Raw genomic sequence first — 25,024 nt, 5'->3', positions numbered from 1 at the left:
CAGGGCAGGAAGTTAGGGTTCTGGAGCCTGTGGCTCCCAGGGCACTTCAAGACAGATGGAGTGGCCCTTACCCAGTGTTAGAGAGAAAGAGTCAGGTCACCTACCTGGTAGACCTAGGCACTAGCAGGACCCCCAAAAGGGTGATCTATGTGAACCGCCTCAAACTCTTTCATGACAGGGCAGATGTAAACATGTTAATGGTTACAGATGAGGACCAGGAAGCTGAGAGTGAACCTCTCCCTGATCTCCTCTCCACTGACCCTAAAGATGGCTCAGTTGATGGAGTGATCTATTCAGATACCATCTCTGGCCAACAGCAAGCGGACTGTAGGAAAGTCCTACAACAGTTTTCTGAGCTATTTTCCCTAACCCCTGGTCAGACACACCTGTGTACCCATGATGTGGACACAGGGGAAAGCATGCCTGTCAAAAACAACATTTTTAAACAGTCTGACCAAGTTAAGGAAAGCATCAAAGTGGAAGTCCACAAGATGCTGGAATTGGGAATCATTGAGCACTCTGACAGTCCCTGGGCTAGCCCAGTGGTCTTAGTCCCCAAACCCCACACAAAAGATGGCAAGAGAGAGATGAGGTTTTGTGTGGATTACAGAGGACTTAATTCTGTCACCAAGACAGATGCCCATCCCATTCCAAGGGCAGATGAGTTCATTGATAAATTTGGTGCTGCCAAATACTTGAGTACCTTTGACTTGACAGGAGGGTACTGGCAAATAAAAATGGCACCAGGAGCAAAAGAAATTCTCTACACCTGATGGGCACTATCAGTTTACTGTAATGCCATTTGGCTTAAAGAATGCCCCTGCCACCTTCCAAAGGTTGGTGAATCAAGCCCTTGCTGGCTTGGAGTCATTTAGTGCAGCTTATCTTGATGATATTGCTGTCTTTAGCTCCAGCTGGCAGGATCACCTGGTCCACCTGAAGAAGGTTTTGCAGGTCCTGCAAGCAGTAGGCCTCTCTATCAAGGCATTCAAATGTCAGATAGGGCAGGGTACTGTGGTTTACTTGCGACACCTTGTATGTGGAGGCCAAGTTCAGCCACTCCAACCCAAGATCCAGACTATTCTGGACTGGGTAGCTCCAAAAACCCAGACTCAAGTCAGGGCATTCCTTGGCTTGACTGGTTACTATAGGAGGTTTGTAAAGGGATATGGATCCATAGTGACACCCCTCACAGAACTTACCTCCAAGAAAACGCCCAAGAAGGTAAACTGGACTATAGAATGCCAACAGGCCTTTGACACCCTGAAACAAGCTATGTGCACAGCACCAGTTCTCAAAGCTCCAGATTACTCCAAGCAGTTCATTGTGCAGACTGATGCCTCTGAACAAGGGATAGGGGCAGTTCTGTCCCAAACAAATGATGATGGCCTTGATCAGCCTGTTGCTTTCATTAGCAGTAGGTTACTCCCCAGGGAGCAGCGCTGGAGTGCCATTGAGAGGGAGGCCTTTACTGTGGTTTGTTCCCTGAAGAAGTTGAGACCATACCTCTTTGGTACTCATTTTTTAGTTCAGACTGACCACAGACCTCTCAGATGGCTAATGCAAATGAAAGGTGAAAATCCAAAACTGTTGAGGTGGTCCATATCCCTACGGGGAATGGACTTTATAGTGGAACACAGACCTGGGACTGCCCATGCCAATGCAGATGGCCTTTCCAGGTTCTTCCACTTAGAAAATGAAGACTCTCTTGGGAAAGGTTAGTCTCATCCTCTTTCGTTTGGGGGTGGGGGTTTGTGTAAGGAAATGCCTCCTTGGCATGGTTAACCCCTGACTTTTTGCCTTTGCTGATGCTAAGTTATGATTTGAAAGTGTGCTGGGACCCTGCTAACCAGGCCCTAGCACCAGTGTTCTTTCCCTAAACTGTACCTTTGTCTACACAACTGGCACAACCCTGGCACCCAGGTAAGTCCCTTGTAACTAGTACCCCTGGTACCAAGGGCCCTGATGCCACGGAAGGACTCTAAGGGCCGCAGCATGTCTTATGCCAACCTAGGGACCCCTCACTCAGCACATACACACTGCTTGCCAGCTTGTGTGTGCTGGTGGGGAGAAAATGACTAAGTCGACATGGCACTCCCCTCAGAGTGCCATGCCAACCTCACACTGCCTGTGGCATAGGTAAGTCACCCCTCTAGCCGGCCTTAAGGCCCTAAGGCAGGGTGCACTATACCACAGGTGAGGGCATATGTGCATGAGCACTATGCCCCTACAGTGTCTAAGCAAAACCTTAGACATTGTAAGTGCAGGGTAGCCATAAGAGTATATGGTCTGGGAGTCTGTCTAACACGAACTCCACAGCACCATAATAGCTACACTGAAAACTGGGAAGTTTGGTATCAAACTTCTCAGCACAATAAATGCACAGATACCAGTGTGCACTTTATTGTAAAAATACACCCAGAGGGCATCTTAGAGATGCCCCCTGAAAACATACCCGACTTCCAGTGTGGGCTGACTAGTTTTTGCCAGCCTGCCACACACCAGACATGTTGCTGGCCACATGGGGAGAGTACCTTTGTCACTCTGTGGCCAGGAACAAAGCCTGTACTGGGTGGAGGTGCTTCTCACCTCTCCCAGCAGGAACTGTAACACCTGGTGGTCAGCCTCAAAGGCTCACCCCCTTTGTTACAGTGCCTCAGGGCATCCCAGCTAGTGGAGGTGCCCGCCCCTCCGGCCACTGCCCCCACTTTTGTCGGCAAGGCTGGAGGAGATAATGAGAAAAACAAGGAGTCACCCCCCAGTCAGGACAGCCCCTAAGGTGTCCTGAGCAGAGGTGACTCTTACTTTTAGAAATCCTCCATCTTGTAGGAGGAGGATTCCCCCAATAGGATTAGGGATGTGCCCCCCTCCCCACAGGGAGGAGGCACAAGGAGGGTGTAGCCCCCCTCAAAGACGGTAGCCATTGGCTACTGCCCTCCCAGACCTAAACACACCCCTAAATCGAGTATTTAGGGGCTCCGAGAACAGAGGAAGAGAGAATCCTGCAACCTAAAGAAGAAGAAGGACTGCTGACCTGAACCCCTGCAGTGAAGACGGAGACGACAACTGATTTGGCCCCAGCCCCACCGGCCTGTCTCTCTACTTCGACGAAAAACTGCACCAGCGATGCATCCAACAGGGACCAGCGACCTTTGAAGCCTCAGAGGACTGCCCTGCATCTAAAGGACCAAGAAGCTCCCGAGAACAGCGGCCCTGTTCATGAAACTGAAACTTTCTGCAACAAAGAAGCAACTTTAAAGACCCCACGTTTCCTGCCGGAAGCGTGAGACTTTCCACTCTGCACCCGACGCCCCCGGCTCGGCCTGCGGAAAACTAACACTACAGGGAGGACTCCCCGGCGACTGCGAGCCCGTGAGTAGCCAGAGTTGACCCCCCCTGAGCCCCCACTGAGATGCCTGCAGAGGAAATCCAGAGGCTCCCCCGACCGCAACTGCCTGTAACAAGGAACCCGACACCTGGAACCAGCACTGCATCCGCAGCCCCCAGGACCTGAAGGAACCGAACTCCAGTGCAGGATGACCCCCAGGTGACCCTCTGCCTAGCCCAGGTGGTGGCTACCCAGAGGAGCCCCCCCTGTGCCTGCCTGCATCGTTGAAGAGACCCCCGGGTCTCCCCATTGATTCCTATCTGAAACCCGGCGCCTGTTTGCACTCTGCACCCGGCCGCCCCGTGCCACTGAGGGTGTACTCTGTGCTTGCTTGTGTCCCCCCCTGTGCCCTACAAAACCCCCCTGGTCTGCCCTCCGAGGACGCGGGTACTTACCTGCTGGCAGACTGGAACCGGGGAACCCCTATTTCCATTGAAGCCTATGTGTTTTGGGCACCACTTTGACTTCTGCACCTAACCGGCTCTGAGTTTCTGGTGTGGTAACTTTGGGGTTGCCTTGAACCCCCAACGGTGGGCTACCTTGGACCCAACTTTGAACCCTGTAAGTGTTTTACTTACCTGTGAACTTAACATTTACTTACCTCCCCCAGGAACTGTTGAGTTTTGCACTGTGTCCACTTTTAAAATAGCTTATTGCCATTTTTGTCAAAACTGTACATGCTATTGTGATTATTCAAAATTCCTAGAATTCCTGAGTGAAATACCTTTCATTTGTAGTATTACTTGTAAATCTTGAACCTGTGGTTCTTAAAATACAATAAGAAAATAGATTTTTCTATATAAAAACCTATTGGCCTGGAATTTGTCTTTGAGTGTGTGTTGCTCATTTATTGCCTGTGTGTGTACAACAAATGCTTAACACTACCCTCTGATAAGCCTACTGCTCGACCACACTACCACAAAATAAAGCATTAGAATTATCTCTTTTTGCCACTATCTTACCTCTAAGGGGAACCCGTGGACTCAGTGCACACTATTTCTTACTTTAAAATAGTATATACAAAGCCAACTTCATACAACAGGTAATGTCCAGTACACGCATAAAATGGTGTCCCCACACTCACGAACACCAAGAAAATAGTGGAGCACTTCTGCTAGTGCAGGGGTGCCCTCACACACAGGTACTTGCACCCTGCCCTCTGGGCTAGGAGGGTCTGCCATATGGGTGACTTACAGTGACCTGGTGCAGTGACAAGGGTGCATGCACCCTTTCTATCAGACTGCAATGGCATGCCTGCAGAACATTTTCCATGGGCTCCCCATCAGTGGCATAATGCATGCTGCAGCTCTTGGGGATCTCCTGGTACCCCCATGCCCTGGGTACCATATACTAGGGACTTACATGGGGGACCAGTCTGCCAAATGTGGGGAGAAAAAAGGTACAGTTAACACGTTTTAAGGGAGAGAGCATAACTACTGGGGTCCTGGTTAGCAGGATCCCAGTGGACATAGTCAAACACACTGACAACAGGCAGAAAATGGGGGTAACCATGCCAAGAAAGGGGGTACTTTCCTACAGAAGGGGAAAACAGTTGCTAAACCAGTTTCTCAGGGTGTGTAGCACCCTTGATAGCCACACCTCTGGACTGGCCTAGGGAGCTCTAGACGCAGACAGAGGGGTTCTGGCCTGTTGGAAGTAGGCAGAATGATCCACCTTGGGATAGCCAGATGCTACACTTCCTAGGAAGTGGCCATCAGGAGCGACGGAACCTGGCATGTATTTACTGCCAGAAAATATAAAATTACATATACTGCACCCAGCCTTAAGGCTTGGTAGACCTGCCATAGGGCTGACAAACCCATATTGCAGAAAGAGGTTTGGCACTGCCATTGCTTTAAGTGGCAAAGTTGGGCTAGCAGTTTAAAACTGCTCTTCCAGACTGTGATGGCGGACTGGGGGACTATTTTTTTCCTGAGTCACACTCCTGGTAGCACAACCAGTGTGGCAGTCCCTGGGGTGTCTCTTTAATTTACACGCCCTGTGTTCATAGGTACGTTTTTTAGCTTATGCCAATGCGTATAGCCAATGTAATATTCACGTTTTTTGGGTCAGGGCACTGGCACCAAGGTTTGGTTAGTAGGCCTCATTGCACTCTCAAGATTCAAAAAACCAGCAGCATCAGTCCAAAAACTTGGGGGTAACCATACAAAAAGAGGTATTTCCTTACAGATGAGATCTCCCTTCTGAAGCTGGGGCTGTGGAAGGGGAGGGTTTAGTTGGGGAGGAAAAAGGGGGCTGTTGCCCTTATTGGCATGTACAGTGTACAGTTTCATTTACTGAGGTACTTTTTGAAGCTTTGAGCTGTAAATGTACACCCTTTGGACGGACTGTAATATTGTGGTCATACCTTGAAAACTCAATTAAAAGATTTCTGCAAATAAATGATGCAGTAGCGGGTTGAGGAGGCAGAGAAGAGTGAAGCAACATGGCAGGGGTAGAAGCAACACAGCGGGTAGGTAGATGACAAAAAACACGAGGGAGAGAACACGGACAAAAAAAGCAATTTGTAGTAGGAGGACTCTGGCAAGAGAGCGACACGCGTATGCAGGTGTGGGAGGGAAGCACAAAGGCAGAGAGGGATTGGGGAAAAAAACACACAAGGAAACTGTTGAAAGCACATGCACTCTCCTGGAGAGCTTAAACAAAAGAAAAAAAAAGAAGTCCCTTGAAAAGCATAGAAGCCAGCCAGTCAGTCAAAGAGATAGTAAAAAGGCTATGCTCCTTGGAGGGGGCAAACACAAGATTGACAAAGAAAGCCATCAAATAAGAAGTAGCTAAATGAGAGTGACAGGGAAGCCAAACAATGTTAAGCAATGGATGAGTTCCAAGTCCCTGTATGTTGTTGGTGCACACAATAGGTCTTCAGCAACCATACAATTTGTGCTCTCTGGTAGGCTCGGACTAAAATGCAAGCACGAGAAAAGATGTCACGCACTACATAGGGTACTACAGTTATGTGCCTTTTGAAAAATGTAATCGCTCACTATGTGAGAGGGAAGAGATATGATTAATGTGCAAAGGTGAAGGCTCACTGCAGTTCCCTGTATTTTGAGGGGAGATCCTCTGGCCACCAGTGTATGAAGGTCAGATATTAGGGGCTCCCTGCATATGGGGGATACACACTTGCGCTCCACATACAAGGCTCAAACACTCACCATCTCTCCCAAAGTAACATTCGCGGTCTCACCTGCCACACTTTTCACCAATCTCACATATAGTAATGCTGTCTCGTCTGCTGTATCATTCACCGCTTACCCACATCACATTGTCTGACTTGCTGTCAAACTCGCTGCCTCTCATCTGTTCTAACATTCACAATCTCACCTGCTCCATCATTCTGAGTCATAAACTGCATCCTTCATCAGCTCACTGGCAGTAAATGTTTTGCTTGCTGGAACATTAACTGTCTTAAACTACTGTAGCAAAGTACCCTCTTTCTTGGCATGTTTACCCCTAATTTCTGACTTCTTTCAGTTTGTTTGACTGTGTCCACTGGGATCCTGCTAACCAGGAACCCAATGGTTATGCTCTTTCCCTTAAAACTTGTTAAATGTACACTTTTCTCCTCACATACTACTGGTGCCCCAATGTAAGTCCCTAGTATATGGACACAGGTACCTACGGCATTGGAGGTACCAGGGGCTGCAGCATGTATTATGCCACCCACAGGGAGCCCATGCAAAGTGATCTGCAGGCCTTCCATTGCAGCCTGCGTGAAAGGTTGCATGCACCCTTTTTCACAACAGGTCACTGCACCTGGTCACTATAAGGCACCCCTATAGCATGCCCCACTAGCCCAGAGTGCAGGGTGACAGTACCTGTGTGTGAGGGCACCCATGCACTAGCAGAGGTGCCCCCACGAACTCCAGTACCATTTTCATGGACTTTGTAAGTGCGGGGACACTCATTTACATGTGTAATGGACATAGGCCACTACTTATGTCCAGCTACATAATGGAACTCAGAACTTAGGCATGTTTGGTATCAAACATGTTGGAATCATACCCCAATACTGTTGCTATTATTGAAAGAATGATTCCATTCACTCTGGGGGCTCCTTAGAGGTCCCCAGCATTGCTACCACCAGTCTTCTAGGGTTTTCTGAGCAGCCCAAGCTTCTGCTACCCCTCAGACCGGTTTCACCCTCCTGCTGCTTGATCTGATCAAGCTCAGGAAGGCAGAACAAAGGATTTCCTTTGGGAGAGGGAGGTAACACCCTCTCCCTTTGGAAATAGATGTGACTGGGTTGGGAGGGGTAGCATGCCCAAGCCACTGGTATGCTTTGAAGGGCACATTTGGTGCCCTCCGTGCATAAACCAGTTCACATCGGTTCAGAGACCCCCAGTGCCTGCTCTGGCGGGAAACTGGAGAATGGAAAGGGGAGTGACCACTCCCCTGTCCATCACCACCCCAGGTGGTGCCCAGAGCTCCTCCAGAGGGTTCTTGCGTTCTGCCATCTTGAATGCATGGTTGGCAGGGACCTCTGGGAGCATGTGAGTGGCCAGGCAAGGCAGGTGAAGTCAGAGCCTCCTTCTGATAGGTGGTCACCTGGCTAGGTGGCCAATCCCCCTTTCAGGGCTATTTAGGGTCTCTCTCTTGGGTGGGTCCTCAGATTCGGCTTGCAAGATTCCAGCAGGACTTCTCTGCAACCTCCAGAATTACATCTAGCCACTGCAACTGGACCCTCCAGGAACCAACAATCTGCATTTACGAAGAAGACTCTTCTTGCAACATTGTTTCCACGGCACCTTCCAGCATCTGCAACATTTCCCCAGCTGTGCACCCTCTGAGGGTGGCAAGCCTTCAGTCTGCAAGAGAAGGAAGAAGGAATCTCCATTGGATTGAAGGAGTCACTCCCCTGCATACGCAGGCACCTACTGCAACGATGACCGGCTGAGTGGATCTCCTCTCATCCTGAGCTGCGTGGACTCTGCATCATGGGTGGTGGTCCAGAGTAGTCCTCTTGGTTCTCTCTGCCAGCTGTCAAACTTTGATGGAGGTAAGCCCTTGCCTTACCATGCAGGGCAGTACCCCCGTGCACTGCGTCTCTTGCAGCTGCCAAGGCTCGTTTGCATCTCCTCCAAGGAAACTTCAGGCTACGTGCAGCTCCAGCCCTCAGCACTCCTTCCTGCAACGCAGAGCCCTCTGTGTGGTTTTCCTGTGGCGTGGGACCCTTGTTGTGAGTGCTGCGTGGGCTCCTTCTGTGTCCCCGTCATGTGGAAATCCTGAGGGTGCTGCCTTTGCTCCTGTGGGCTTCTCTGTGTCACTGAGGGTCCTCTCTGACTCCCCCTCCTGGGGTGAGTCCTCCTGGGCATTGCTGGTCCCTGGCACCACCACTTTCCGCCAACTGTGATATTTGCCAAGGTGTGTTTGTGGAATTCCTGCACCGTCACCCTTCTGCAATCTCTCTTCCAGCGTGGGACACCTTCTACATCCCTCAGACTCTTCTCCGGGGCTGCAGTGCTGACCTTCTCTTCATCACCGTCGACCAATTCCTGCAAGTACAACTGGGTGGGTAGTAGCTCCTACCCATCCTGGGCTCCACTGTGACTCTTGGACTTGGTCCCCTCTCTTCACAGGTCCTCCTCTCCAGGAATCCACTGCTGGTTTTTGCAGACTTGTCTGGTTGTCTTTGTTTCTTGTCCTTCGTTTTGGGTGGTTGGGGGAAATTCCAGTGATTTACTCCTGGTTTCCTGGTCGCTGGGGGGTACCGTTACTTACCTCTGTGGTTTTCTAGTACTCCCAGCTCCCCTATACACATTCCACTTACCTAGGTGGGGGTCTTGTGTTCACATTCCATTTTTTAGTATACGGTTTGGGCTCCCCCTTGGGTCACTATAGGTTATTTGCAGCTGCACTGTTTTCTAACCTCTTCTATGCCTATTGCTTTTTACTAGTGTATATAATTAGTGTATTACTCACCTCCTATTGGAGAGTTGCCCTTCTAGTATTTTGTGGTATTGTGTTCCAAAATAAAGTACCTTTTTTGTACAACTGAGTGTTTTCTTTCATGTGTGTTCAGTGCTGTGTGACTGCAATGATTTTGCATGAACTCTGCATGTCATCCACAGCTAACTCCAGAGAGCCTAGCTTCTAGACACTGCCTGCACTTCAATATGAGGGGCTACCTGCACCTGGTAGAAGGTGTAAGAACCTTGGATACCCACCACACACCAGGCCAGCTTCCTCCACCTGCTAAATCCTGCCTCACCTAGTTTTTGCTCTCTCACCCGCTAAAACATTCAGTCTTACTCGCTGGCACATTCACTATCTTACCTGCTGTAATAGTATCTCACTCGTTGTAAGTTTATCATATTAGCTACTCCAGCAATTGTTGGGTTTCCCAGCTGTATTGTCTCACCCCCTGTAATATTTACCTTCTCAGCTGCTATTCCATTGTCTTGTTTTCTGTAACAGTCTCTGCATCACAGTGTTGACCTTCTCCGCTACTTTTACTTGTCACACTTGCCGTCTCACACCGTACAACACTGGCTCACCCACACAGTCTCATTCGCCATTGCACTTGCTGTTAGAGTCGCTGTCTTCCCAATATAGCATGGATATCTTACTCATTGTGGTGCTCACGTCATCCCATAATGTCTTGCTAGCTGTAACCTTCAGTCTCTTCTGTTGAAACCTTTGTCTCACCGACTGTAGCATTTATATTCCGCCTGCTAAAAGACTTGACCATCTACCCCTCTGTAGCACTGCTGCCTCCCCCCAGGCCATATTTTTCCCTACCTAGGGCTCTCTCGTAGGATACAAGCATCACAACCACTAATGATATCACAGCTGTATTATACAACTAGTGTTTCCATTGGAGTTACTAGAAAACTAATTGTGAAGCTACAAAGAATTCAGAATAAGGCAGCAATACAAGTTCTAAACCTAGGCAAATGAGATCACATTTAGCCCAAACCTACAGTACTACATTGGCTCCTGGTGGCAACATTCCCTTCATGGTCTCAGCCTCGTGCATTGGCCATGGACCGGCTTTTCTGCAATTGAAACAAACTTGGTTTATACAACCGAAGAAGAAACATTAGATCAGGAATTTCCACACTTCTGTTAGTCCTTCATTAAAAAATAAAAAATAAACCTGCCCAAGAGGTAGCATCTACTGGGTACATATACGCAACTTCTGCAATATTCTGCCAAAGAAAACAAGGTCAAATAACAACCATCAACAATTCAGAAGAACAATTAAATCCTGGCTTTTCCAAAAACTAGGAATGAATTGTCCCTTAGGCCACTTGCTTCACAAGTTTGTATATGCCACTTGAAAGGCTGCGCTTGCACTCTTCCACTTCCATCATATTTGTAAGACATGCTCGCAGTTGCTGCATTAAGCCTGGAGCACAAACACACTGTGATTTCACGCACCACACCAATCCTCAACACTAATTAACCACAACTCAGCCAACATCATTCTCTCATCTATGCAAGAGTCATTTACTACTCTTTTGATGGTTTCAAAAAGTGATTTTGGACTTTGACAAGACGCAGAAATGCTGCAATACAATAGAATACCAGCTTTAACATTCACTGTAGCTCTCGTGTCCGATCCACTGTATCTTCTGCGATAACATTCCTTGTCTCACTTATTTTAACAGCATCTTACCTGTTGTTACATTGTAGTTACCGATATAGCATTCATGGTCTCGTCCACTGTAACATTCACCACTTAGCTGCTGTGACATTCACTTATAACCCAATAAAGCGTTTGCCGGCTCACCTCTAACATTCACTATTTTACTGGCTGTTACAAGGGGTGAAACAAAGAAAGGGCTATTGGTAGCCACAATGTAACAGTCACTATTAGCTGCTTTGACATTAATGTCTAACCTGATAAAATATGCAACACCTCATCTCTGTAACAATCGCCATCTTATTGATGGTTACATAATTGCAACCAATTACATTTTTTGGCTCATCCTCTGTAACATTTCCTATTAGCTGCTGTGACGTTCACGCCTAACCTGAGAAAACATTCACCATCCCACCCTGGTAACATTCACTGTCTCACCCGGTAACTTTCACTACTATTTGTAGTAACATTTGTGCCTCACCTGAAGAAACGTTCACCGTCTCACCCCTGTAACGTTGCTGTCACATTGTGTATACCAATGTCACAGTCATTGTCTCGCCCCATAACATTAACTATTGTTTGCTGTAATATTTGTGTCTCACCTGATAAAACATTCACCGTCTCACTGCTGTAACGTTGTTGTTACATTGTGCCTAACCATGTCACATTCACTGCCTCACTCCCTGTCTTATTATTGACTATTATTTGCTGTAACATTCATGTCTCACCTGATACGATATTCACCGTCTCACCGTTGTTACATTGTGTCTAACCAGGTCACAATCTTTGTCTCTTCCCCATAACATTCACTATTATTTGCTGTAACATTTGTGTCTCACCTGATAAAACATTCCCTTTCTCATCCCTGTAACATTGTGTATACCAACAATGTCACAAAAATTGCCTAACCTCCTGTAACAACCACTATTATTTGCTTTAACATTCGTCTCTCTTCTGATAGGACATTCACCATCTCACCCCTGTAACGCTGTTGTTACATAGTGTCTAACCATGCCACATTCATTGCCTCACACCCTGAAACGTTCACCTTCTTGCCACCTCCTACATTCAGGGTCTCGCCAGCTGTAACAGTCGCTGCATGAGCCCTGTAACCATCACCTTATAGCAGCTGTGACAAGGATGGTCTCGCCTGCTACAAGGGTCGCGTGGCACCACTTGCAACATTCCCGAGGCCAATCAGAAACATTCGGCGTCACTGGGGCCTCTACAGCTCCACGTCCTGCCAAGAGAATCTCCGGCGATGAAGAGTTGTGAAACAAACTTTATTGTCATAACACAGAACTCTACAATAGTCACCCAAGCCCTCACTCTCCTCCCAAGGTGTAAACAGGAGACACAGAAGTACGCGCGCTGGCACAGATCCTCATGTGGCGAAGGCACCGGGTGGGTTGGGGTTCACGGGGGTATTGGTGGGAAGCATTACCTGGGCACACTCTCGGTAGAGGCCTAAATGTGTCGACGGCGTCAGCCCAACATTTGCGATAATGATTGTTGCCCCTTCCCACCACCCCTCGCAGTCACAGCTTACAGGATGTTTAGCTCCTGGTTAAAGGAAGGGGTCACAGTTTTCAGGGCATCTCTCCCTGGGGGTACAGTCATAGTTCATGACTCCTTCCCTCCTAGGCTATCAGGATTGTGCGGCCTTGCCATAATTTGCCCTGAGGAAGAATACGTATGGAGGTCACAATGTTTATTTGTACGCATTGGAAGGAGCTTTACTGGTCCGTCAGCCCGGGGCTCCTCTCTGAACCGCTCCCTTCAGCACAACAGCTTCTTCACGAAGGCCTCCAACTGGTCCTCCTCCTTCAGGCCCACGAACTTGTCCACCACCTTTCCGTCCTTCACAGCCATCACCGTAGGGACCGCCGAGACCTGGGGGCGAGACGGGTGAGGTTAATTACAGACCCAAAGGGAGCTGGATATATTCAGAGCCCCAACCTCTCTATCCTGTGGAAGTAATACGCTCCACACAAACATTTTTTGTTAGGTGTAAGTTACTTCCTGTAATAAAAACGTTTCTGCAGCTAGGTATTGTTCACAAATTTACAAGTGCTGTGCTCTACTGACACCTTGTGGCTGGATCCAGAATAGTCCGCGATACCCAATGGTTTCAAAACTATAAACCCTCCCAGCGTTATACTTTTCCATGCAATAAGATCACAATAGGGACCTGAGTCACAAGTGTCAACTTAGACTTTTGGTTTAAGTTTAGACCAAAAGTCTAAGCTTACGACTTTTCGGTATTCACAAAGGTAAGTTACAAGTAGTATCTTATCTTTACATTCCCACTCGCAGCGGAATCTCCGCATGCAGAGTAGAGATCCGCCCGAGAACAGAGATTCCAATCTGGCTGCGAGAGTACACTCTGGGTGCTGAGATTCCGCCCATGAGGATGTAAAGATACAAAAGTCTAAGTTTACCTTTGTGAATCGGGCCCTAGGTGTCTTGGCCACAGTATTCACAACTTTTATATCTATTTTACTTTAGATTTCTACAATGACAAAATGCCAACTTGGTCTCCGAGGGGCACCAGTCTTCCAAATAGGTAGCTAAGGCGCAACTCTCAAGGGCTCCGCCAGAAGCCAGGGTCATTTGTTGTAGGAGCCTAAACACTTAAGCCCTCATTATAAGATTGGCAGCAAATGCCGTGGCTACCTACCGTCCATGGCATTATGAACGCAGCCAGAATTCCGCCAGAATGCTGGCAGAATTCCAGCTACGGTCATGGCGGCGGACGGCAGTAAGGTGGCGTTGCTGCCAGCAGCAGCGCCACGTCCAGTCTCATGCCGGAGTACCCCCTGCAAGAAGGTAAGTCGGGTTCTCCGACAGGAGAGGGGGTGTTGTGTGCGAGGGTGTGTGTGTGTGTGTGTGAACGCGTGCATGGGTGTGCGCATGAGTGTGTGTGTGTGTGTGTGCGTGCATGCTGTGTCGTGTGATTGCATTTGTGCCTGGATGTAGGTTAGTGAGTGTTGTTGTGAGTGTGTATAAATATATGCATGCGTGGGTGAATGTGTATATGCATGTGTGTTTATGGGGTGGGGGAGACCCCCATCAGTGCCAGGGAAGGAATTCCCTGGCACTGATTGTGCCTACCGCCATGGTTTCCGTGGCCGTACAGAAACCACGGAAACCATGGCGGTGGGCGGGGTCAAAATGCCGTGGGCAGCCTTGTGACGGCTGCCGGGCTGGAGACTGTAGTCTCCAGCCCGGCAGTCGTTATCGCCATTGCGGTCAGTGTGTTAACTTGGCGGTTTGGCTTTGGCCAAACCGCCAATGTCATAATAGTGGAGGTATGTACCGCCAGGCTGTTGGCGGTAATAACTCCACTCTTACACCGACCACCGGGGTCATAATGACCCCTTAGTGACTTACATTTCGGTTGCGCTCCTTGGACAGTTCCCGTTTAAGGATTTTTGACACACTAGGAAAATTAGTTTCCCACTTGAGAGCGTCTCCTCCTCTACCAAGATGCCCATTTTTGGATTCAATTTGTCGCCCTTTTGTGGATTTTTTTTTTTTAAATACCAAATCGTATTTATTTAAAACAAAACAATGCACATAATGCTATCATAATAAAATAACGTCCCATGCTTTTGTAGCCGCAAACATTATAATTCTTTACACACCTTATTCCAGGCCATAATAGGCCCATCCTTTCCCCCAAATCGTCCTATGCTTCAGAAGACAGTCCTTTACCATCAGTGCTTAAAATGGAAAAACAGAAATGCAGGTACTCTGTACCAGAGTGTCTGCTTGTTTCTGAGAAGTGCCGGTTCTCGCCAACTAAAAGTAATGTTTTTCTTGAGAAGTGCAGATACTCTCCCTCTCAAAATAAAAAAGTGCCGGTACCCAGTACCAACCCATTCAAAGCACTGATTGCCACATATTATGGCTCTTCATGTTTCACGCACCAGGCAATTCAGATAAAGAGGGAGGGCCTGAGGAGTTCCAGTGCTTGACGACGTCTCTTTGCAATCACAGTTCCAATACCAACCAGAGTGCAGTCACCACTATTACACCCCTCCCCCTCCAAATTCTCAACATTGCCCAAGAGTGCAATCAGCGGCAAAGGATCTATCTATCCGTCTCCCAAGGACCCCAGGCAGGGGGTGACATTTCCCTGCCAATACAGTGTTACAGTGGGGCGGCGCCATACCATATGAAAGACACCTCTGGGGCAGCAGAGGCATTTGGGTTCAAGGAGTTTTTGGGACTGACGCAGACGCAAAGGCGTAAGGTAGGTAACGTGGAGCTATTTGAGCTGAATTTGTTAGTCTCCCAGGAATAACAAACACACGTCAATCCGTACAGGTATCTCTTCAGTCGCCATCATCTAGTGGACCCAGCCACCCCTTCCAGCGTGCCTTCAATCTCAAGAAAAGGTTAGGGGAGTAAATGACCTATGTTTTATAAATCCGGAAAGTCCCCCTTTCCATACAGGGGGTCTTTCTATCGAGTGAGCTGTATCAGATAGCGATTCCTGATGGTGTGCGAGGGCATGGTGCACTTGTAAATAACAAAGGAACTGGAAGTCGTGCCAGTTACATTCAGTTTGGAGATCTTGGAAGGGCTTTATTTGTGCCCCCTGCCAGACATGCCGAACTTTTGATATTCTGCTAAAGTCCCAGCCACCACATACCTCAAGTCGGACTAAGTGTTCCGAACATCGACTCTTCCAGAGGGGTGTTTCGCGTATCACCCTGTGTCCCACTCAATCCACTGCAGCCCTGATCTCCATGCAAGCAGCAGCACCCCGGTGACCTCCGGAAGGGCCCGCGAGATAGAGGGCGATAGAGGAACACTAGAACGTTGTGGATGATTACTGCGACTTTCCCCTCGGAAGACAGGATTGCACCAGACCCCATTCAGCCAGTCATTGAGGACCAGGGTCTGCGCTGCCCAATGAAGGACATTCACTATGGCCATTTCACCATCAAATGTGGATTGCACACATTTACTAAGGCTATCAGGTGTGGGCTGGTTTAGCCATAAGAACGAGCACACTGGCCATCAGTTCTCGAAACCAACTCAGGGAAATTGAGAAGCACATATAGACACAGTGGTATGACTATTATTTTTATCAGGTCGACCCTGCCCAGAATGTTAAGCAGTAGCTTGGATCATCTATCAAGTTCGTTTCGGGTTTTGAGCATTAACGGTCTCAGGTTAAGGCTCCAAGTCAAACCAGGCTCTAGTGCAATGTGAATTCCTAATTATTTTAAGCTGAGGCGACAGACAATCGCCACCACCGGTTTCCGCCACCACAATCGCCTCTCAGGGGGGTCAAAAGGGTCTTCGACAATTAACCCAGAGGCCAGATGTCTCTTTATTAACCTCGAGCATATGGATTAGGCGAGGTATTGTGACCAATGGGTAGAAGAGGAACAGAATGATATCCACATTGAGGGTGGTGATGGAGGACACAGTCACACTCTGTCAAATTCTCATACCTGAGCATCACAGCAGACTCACACAGCGAGGGGCTCTATGGCCAGAGCAAATAAGAGGGGCGAGAGGGGGGCAGCCCTGCCTGGGTGCATCTGAATCAGGAACAGAGATGAGAGAGCCTCATTCACCCTGAAATGGGCTACCTTCTAGTGGATTTTTATGATAACGCTAATAGGCAACTACCTAAGCTCACTTAATGTAGTGACTGCACGACTACTTACTTATAAGAACGACTCCTTAAGTGGAAACTATTCTGTGCGTGCCATCACTCAAATGAGATTTCAGTTCTAACCTTTCATACGAGTCACATTTTAGTCAAGGTAACAGGTTTAGGAACCTTGGCTAGACCCAGGCAATGCCTAGGTGCCATGTTTTGTGGTCAGATCCACAGTCAGCATAATGACGGAGCTCCAAATCTGGAGGCAGCAGTTCAACTGGGTGTATTTTGCCTAATTTTAAGAAACTGTACCCTGGAGGAGAAAAGGAGATCGGCTGACCACAAGAATCGGACACTGTTGCCACCGTGCGCCAGCTTTGAACACTATCGACAGTAAAGAAAACCTTCGGCTGTGGGGTGGGGCAGGTGGGTGGAGAGACTGAGGTGTCTGTAGTTACCCATACTATTCCCATTAAGCACCTAAGTCACTGGCTGCCCGGTTTCAGAAACATTACTTTCATTGAAGAGCCGGGTGGAACAGAGGCGTCACTTCGCTGCACAGAGGTGACATTGCATTCCAAATGCAACCTAGCGAGATCTGTGAAGGCAGTGGTGGAGTACTGTGGGGTGGGTCTTTTCCTCCTGTTCCCTAGAGGCACATATTATTGGCTACACAGGTGCAACCTACCTCATAGGGGTTTAGATCTCATGAAAACACTGCATGACTGAAGTAGAAAAACGCACAGGTCACCCCTTTACCCTGGATGCTTGCATAATTTTGGCAAATTGCAGCAATAAACCAGAGTTCAACCTGGTAGCATGGACTGTACCAAGGTGGATACATTGTTTAGGAAAAGGCAGTCAGTCTGGTCTAACAATATTGGGTGCAAGGTGTCAGGCCCCATTTGGTATGCCAGAGGGCAAACAGTGGCTACTGGGCCCACCCTGCTGGCTGAGGTTGTTTTCCACTGGTGTCCTAAAGTCCATCTTATCGCTCTGCAAACATGGCAAGTACAACCTCTGCACTTCACCCTCTGTGTAGCAAGAGGAAGCAGTCACAGGCTTCTCAGGGAGGTGTGTGGGGCACTCAACAGTCAACCAACAGACACAATAAAATATTGTCTATCCCAGAGCTAGTTTTCCGTGTAAAAGAAAGTACTTTAATCACAAAGTGGTACTATATATTACTCACCCCAATGGTGGTTCGCAGGTTGTAGAGCCCCCCTTGGATCTATTGAAATGCAGCGATCCTTATGGTGCTCACTTCCAACCCTCCCTTCTCTCTCTTGTGTGACCTAGGCAAAGATATACGTACAAGCATAGGCTAGGCACAGGTGCAGATTACCTAGAGATTACCCCCAAAACTGACCCATAGATCAGTTCAGTTGCATCAAGTTTAGTCACAGTCTGTTTGTGCAGACACAGTAAGACGTTACATGTTCCATGATGCTTGGGAGCACCCGGCATGACATTCAGGAGCATCAGCACCAGGGCCAGAGACCATGGACAGCAGTCTAACCACCTTCAGAATCACAGGTGTTGAGTAACTCAATTAGCAGGCTTGTCGTTGGTTACAGCATTTGGCCCAACACAGGTAGGCGTTCATTTTCAGTAGCTGTGGCTCTGGGGTCCAGTGCAGTGAATGGTCATCTTTGGCAGTTGTGGCCTTGGAGGCCAACGCAGGTGATGGGTCATCCTCGCCATTGTGGCCCTTTTGGTCGATGCAGCAGTTCTTCTTGGGTATGCACCTTGGGTGGCAGCAGCAGCACTAGGCCCTTGGGGTTGATTGCGGTATGCCAGGCCGCAAGGTGACAACTATGTGAATAATTCTTTACAAAAGACACACTGGAAGCTACAACTGAACACAAATGGCCTTTGCAGACTTCAGATCGATCGGGTCTAGCTTTGATCCCTCTTACCAGTTCAGCTACATTTGGGTGTACCACACCCCAGAAACAAGCTGGGCTTCTTCCCCCGGAACAGTCTCTTCTCCTGTGGTGCCAGAAACAATCCTTCGATCTCTGAGCAGACATGCAGAAACCCAGGGGTGAGTTCTCAGCAAACGGACTGCTATCACCTTCCTGACGCAGTAATCAAAGTCAGACTAAAGAGCCTTCCCTGTCTAACAACATCCTTATGTTGAATAAGAGATACTGCAGTCCCACACCACACCCCTAAACATCTACCTAATGGCAGAGCTCAGAAGAACTAAGCAGCAGTCCTTTTCTTACAAGGAATTCAAATAATGCCTAAAGGGAGACCTGCCTCCATCCTTCTTACTTCACAACCCGGGAATGTAGGCAAAATACTTACACGGCCTGGGGGTGGGTGGGGGGGGGGGGGAAGGTGTCCTCGTCAATTTTGTGCCATGCTAAACATAAGGCATCAAAAATGCATACCACTAGCCCCAGGGCCGGCGCTAAGTTTGGGCGGCTGCACAGGACCTCACAGCTGCTCACAACGAAGGGGCCCTGCAAAGGAATACTGGCTTTCAAAATCTTTACTGTTTAAGAAGGGCCATGGAGCAGCAGAGGTTCAGTGCCGCAAGGCCCAGGGAAGGGAGAGAGGGAGGCTCTCCCCTGGGTCTCACAGCCATGGGCTGAAAGGGCTTCAGAAATCTAATCGATGCATCAGCATGATAACCGGATTAGATGGATGCTTGAAGCGCCATGAGGTGTGATGCGAGCCCTGTCCCTACATGAATCAAAAGCAGGATATCCTGCAGGGCTCACAACTAAAGAAAGAGTCATATCCCATCACCAATGGGCATTACTCACCTACGATGGAAGAAAGGGAGACTGCGGCATCAAAATGAAAAAAAATATATACATTTAACATACAAACGTTTTACCTTTGTTCACCCGATTATATAACTTAATTGAGATGTATTTACTAAAAGTGAGAGTTTTTAAAACACAAAATGAGAAACATTCCTGCATCTGCCCTGATGATCCTGGTATTAGTGAACTAAGAGCAGGGCCAGTAAGAATGTAGCAGCAAAGGAAAACATTAGGCAACAGAGTTTACTAATTTATTCATCAAGTAAAGACAAATTATGTGGAATAATATCACACATTTTGTGATCATAATAACAAGGTAAAAAAGATAAAATAATACCATCCGGGCAAAGGGTTTTATCTACTTAGTACAAGTCTGGCATCCATTTACAGCAATAAGCAACAAACAGATGTCCAGTCAATCTTTGCAAGGGGCTTTCCACTGTGTAACAAGTATTGCTGAATATTTAGTAATTTTTTGATCCGTTTGAACTACGAACAATTTTTTTTTTTTTTTTTAAAGTTGCAGATTATGCGGAAATTTATGTGGAAAATGCAAAACCACAAAATTGCATATTTTCAGTGCTCTGACTACGAGGCATGTCTGGATTCATGTATACCCAATATGTGGGCTAGCTTCTTATTAATCACGGAGCAAAATTAGTAGTTTATTACATCAAACACGAGGTGTTGTAGAGCACACACCCTGACCATGTATTTCAATGTGTGATAATAAACAAAATGGAGGTTGGTGAAATAAACCATTTCTCTAGAATTACACAATTTGGTCAAGTAGGGAAACTGTGATTGATGCTAGATTTTCCAGTTTCCCACTGTGCAATTCAGGAACTACGTAGGTACCTCGTTAAGCCATTAAAGCTTAATGCTTTGTCTTTAATTGTTGGGAGGGTGGGACTACAGCCTTGGTGACCGGCACAGTCCACATTGTATTTCTGGCAGGTTTACATACCACGAACCTTGGAAATGCACATAAGAGCACTTTACAACAGACTACATTAATTTATTTTCCAGCATAGAGATTTGCCTGGATTCCTAAATTGCTGAGAGGAGGCCGGGGCTCAATCCTGCTCCTCATGATGCATGGTGGGCTGCTGTAGCCATAAGGACACATCACCTTATGTGAAAGCTTGGATCATTTGGGCTCAAGGTTCCAAGAGGAACTTGAGCTGAGCAGAACCAGGCCTCCGGCTTGAAGTTTCAGCGGCTTGCCCACCTATAATAGCATGCAAAAGAGAGTAAGGTTAGATTCTGAAGAATTCATGCAACCGTGTAAAAATCATTCAGACAGTGGAAGGGGAGGGTTGTATGTAAAGGAGTAAAGCATCTGAAACAAGCTAAGAGGCTAGGAGGAGAAGAGTGGTAAAGAGCGGCGTTTGAAAGGAAGATGCATTTGTAAAAGAGGTATAACGAGCAAGAAGAGGCTGGGGACAAGGGATAAGTTGATGTAAAGGGATAGAATCAGCAAAAACAAGTTAAGACAAGCAGGGATGTGGAATTTTGTCTGTGGGCAAGTAGGCCCAACCCCTGCAGCATAGACCCTTTGGCTGCCAATTCACAAAGAAGGAAACTGTCTGCAGTTGAGGCAATGTGTGTGTCCACATGTTAATGCTGTCTGAACATTTATTTATGGTTCATTAATGAAAAGCCTTCATCACTAGGGTGAGCGCTGTAAATAAATCTTAAGGAGACACTGCACTACTGGCAGCGGTTCCAGTTTAAAAAAAAAAAAAAAAAAAAATTACTGTACACACATTTGAAAAGTTCAACAATATGAGGCTAAGTACAATGCTCCCAGAATGCTCTCTGATTAGATGCAAATCTGTGTAGAAGCTTATAAAAAAGGGTGAGGATTCTTTGGTTTTCAAAATAAAGTGTTCAGAAAAAATTAAGTAACGTTTCTTTGAAACGTCATTTAGTAAAATGTGTTTATGCATGCTAGTATTTCCCAAGAATATTCCTTATGGAAAAATCAGTGTAACCATTTTCAAAAGGATTATGAGAAGCATGAAAATGAACAAGCACTGGCAAAACCAACTGATCCGACATTTTTTGGGAGCCTTTTGATTTTGTAAATGCTTGTCTTGTTTTGACATGGCTTTTGTAACACTTTATTGTTGTGGGAGCTGCCAGGCTCTCACAATTATAACAAACACTGGCAGAAAGAAAAAACGGTTTGTTCTCAAAAAGCACATTTGCCACCAGTGGTGTAACAAAGGCCATGCAGCCCCTCCGACCCACGGGGTCATCTCAGCACAGTACCTGACCTGAGCAAGTCTGGAGGGGGGCTCCCCTCCAATTTCGTTACACCACTGATTGCTAAAGTAGTTTCTGGCACTGAACAAGACTACTTTGTGGGCCAATATGCTCCTTGTGGAAGAGCAGAATGCGATCAACTCACGGTAAAGCCAGCCGATAGAGAGAAATACAAGTTTAATAAAAACTAAGTGTCATTGTTAACGCCAGACCTAATTAGGGACCCAATTCTTAAAGAAGGTCACACAAGTGCACCCATGGTATAGGTCTTGGAATTAGTGCCTTTCATGAATTCACAAGAACTTACATAAGTAGACCAGGAATGAAAATGTCACTTACCCAGTGTACATCTGTTCGTGGCATCAGTCGCAGTAGATTCGCATGTTCTGCAATAGCTCGCCATCTGGTGTTGGGCCAGAGTGTTACAAGTTGTTTTTCTTCGAAGAAGTCTTTCGAGTCACGGGACCGAGTGACTCCTCCTTTTGTCTCCATTGCGCATGGGCGTCGACTCCATCCTCGATTGTTTTTCCCCGCAGAGGGTGAGGTAGGAGTTGAATTGTAGTAATAGTGCCCATGCAATGGAGTGACTAAGTATGCACTTATTTAAGGTTGAGATGATACATATATAAATAATTGAAGGTAACTTCCAAACTGCTACAGGCTCCCGGGGAGGCGGGTGGGCACATGCGAATCTACTGCGACTGATGCCACGAACAGATGTACACTGGGTAAGTGACATTTTCAGTTCGATGGCATCTGTCGCTGTAGATACGCATGTTCTGCAATAGACTAGTAAGCAGTTATTTCCCCAAAAGCGGTGGATCAGCCTGTAGGAGTGGAAGTAGTCTGAAATAATGTCCTTAATACAGCTTGACCTACTGTGGCTTGTTGTGCGGATAACACGTCTACACAGTAGTGCTTGGTGAATGTGTGAGGCGTAGACCATGTGGCTGCCTTACATATTTCTTGCATTGGGATGTTTCCTAGAAAGGCCATGGTAGCACCTTTCTTTCTGGTTGAGTGTGCCCTTGGTGTAATGGGCAGCTGTCGTTTAGCTTTAAGGTAGCAGATTTGGATGCATTTAACTATCCATCTGGCTATACCTTGTTTTGAAATTGGGTTTCCTGCATGAGGTTTTTGAAATGCAATAAAGAGTTGTTTAGTCTTTCTGATGTTCTTTGTTCTGTCAATGTAATACATTAATGCTCTTTTGACATCTAATGTATGTAGTGCCCTTTCAGCTACGGTATCTGGCTGTGGAAAGAACACCGGAAGTTCCACTGTTTGATTTAGATGGAACGGTGAAATAACGTTTGGCAAAAATTTAGGATTGGTCCTTAGGACGACTTTATTTTTGTGTAGTTGTATAAAAGGTTCCTGTATAGTAAACGCCTGAATCTCGCTTACTCTTCTCAGGGAAGTAATGGCGATGAGAAATGCCACCTTCCAGGTTAGGAACTGTATGTCGCAGGAGTGCATGGGTTCAAAAGGTGGACCCATAAGTCTAGTTAGGACAACATTTAGGTTCCATGAAGGAACAGGTAGTGTTCTTGGTGGTATAATTCTCCTAAGGCCCTCCATGAATGCTTTAATGACTGGTATTTTATATAGGGAAGTTGAATAGGTAGTCTGCAGGTATGCAGATATTGCTGCAAGGTGAATCTTAATGGAAGAGAAAGCTAGGTTAGATTTTTGTAAGTGAAGCAAGTAACCCACTACATGTTCTGGAGTTGTGTGTAATGGTTGTATTTGATTAATATGGCAGTAGCAAACAAACCTCTTCCATTTACTTGCATAGCAGTGCCTGGTGGATGGCCTTCTTGCTTGTTTTATGACTTCCATACATTCTTGGGTAAGTTGTAAGTGCCCGAATTCTAGGATTTCAGGAGCCAGATTGCTAGATTCAGCGATGCTGGATCTGGGTGTCTGATCTTTTGGTTGTGCTGTGTCAACAGATCTGGCCTGTTGGGCAATTTGATGCAGGGTACCACTGATAGGTCTAGCAGCGTTGTGTACCAGGGTTGCCTTGCCCAAGTTGGTGCTATCAATATGAGTTTGAGTTTGCTTTGACTGAGTTTGTTTACCAGGTAAGGAAGGAGAGGGAGAGGAGGAAAAGCGTAAGCAAATATCCCTGACCAGTTCATCCATAGGGCATTGCCTTGGGATTGTTTGTGTGGGTATCTGGATGCGAAGTTTTGGCATTTTGCGTTCTCCCTTGTCGCAAACAAGTCTATCTGAGGTGTTCCCCAGAGTTTGAAATAAGTGTTCAGTATTTGGGGGTGAATTTCCCATTCGTGGACCTGTTGGTGATCTCGAGAGAGATTGTCTGCGAGTTGATTTTGTATCCCTGGTATAAACTGTGCAATTAGGCGAATTTGGTTGTGAATTGCCCAATGCCAAATTTTTTGTGCTAACATGCTTAACTGCGTGGAGTGCGTCCCTCCCTGCTTGTTTAGATAATACATTGTTGTCATGTTGTCTGTTTTGACGAGAATGTATTTGTGAACTATTATTGGTTGGAAAGCTTTTAGTGCTTGAAAAACTGCAAGAAGTTCTAGGTGATTGATATGCAGTTTTGTTTGATGTACGTTCCATTGTCCTTGTATGCTGTGTTGATCGAGGTGTGCTCCCCACCCTGTCATGGAAGCATCTGTTGTTATTACGTATTGTGGCACTGGGTCTTGGAAAGGCCGCCCCTTGTTTAAATTTATGTTGTTCCACCACAGAAGCGAGAGGTAAGTTTGGCGGTCTATTAACACCAGATCTAGAAGGTGACCCTGTGCTTGAGACCACTGTGATGCTAGGCATTGTTGTAAGGGCCTCATGTGCAGTCTTGCGTTTGGGACAATGGCTATGCATGATGACATCATGCCTAGGAGTTGTAATACCATCTTTGCTTGTATCTTTTGTGTTGGATACATGCGTTGTATGATGGTGTTGAAATTTTGAATTCTTTGTGGACTTGGAGTGGCTACTCCTTTTGATGTGTCTATTATGGCTCCCAGGTATTGTTGTACCTTGCGTGGCCGAATTTTGGATTTTGTGAAATTGACGGTGAACCCTAGTTTGAAGAGGGTTTGTATGATATGATTTGTGTGATTTGAGCACTCTATTAACGAATGGGCCTTGATTAGCCAGTCGTCTAGATATGGGAACACATGTATTTGCTGCCTTCTGATGTGTGCAGCGACTACCGCTAGACATTTGGTAAAGACTCTTGGTGCGGTTGTTAATCCGAAAGGCAGTACCTTGAATTGGTAATGTATTCCTTTGAATACAAACCTTAGGTATTTCCTGTGCGATGGGTGAATTGGTATATGGAAATAAGCATCCTTGAGGTCTAAAGTTGC

At 46.9% G+C, this 25,024-nt stretch overlaps 1 protein-coding gene across 6 annotated transcripts in view; it reads right to left on the bottom strand.

Moving 5' to 3' along the window:
* Positions 1-12,261: 12,261 nt before the first annotated feature.
* Positions 12,262-25,024, bottom strand: part of TXN2 (thioredoxin 2) — a 113,322-nt gene continuing 100,559 nt past the window's right edge. For 5 of the 6 annotated variants that reach the window (XM_069231182.1, XM_069231183.1, XM_069231184.1 and 2 more), the window contains exon 4: positions 12,262-12,890. In XM_069231182.1, coding sequence (XP_069087283.1) covers positions 12,777-12,890 — 114 coding nt within the window. In that variant the 3' untranslated portion in view covers positions 12,262-12,776. Of the gene's footprint in view, positions 12,891-19,640; positions 20,635-25,024 lie in introns of those variants that run through there. The other variant, XM_069231187.1, reaches the window with a different exon arrangement.

The sequence above is a fragment of the Pleurodeles waltl genome, chromosome 4_2, assembly GCF_031143425.1.
Source record: "Pleurodeles waltl isolate 20211129_DDA chromosome 4_2, aPleWal1.hap1.20221129, whole genome shotgun sequence".
Lineage (NCBI taxonomy): Eukaryota > Metazoa > Chordata > Amphibia > Caudata > Salamandridae > Pleurodeles > Pleurodeles waltl.
This window is presented reverse-complemented; position numbering and strand designations above follow the sequence as displayed.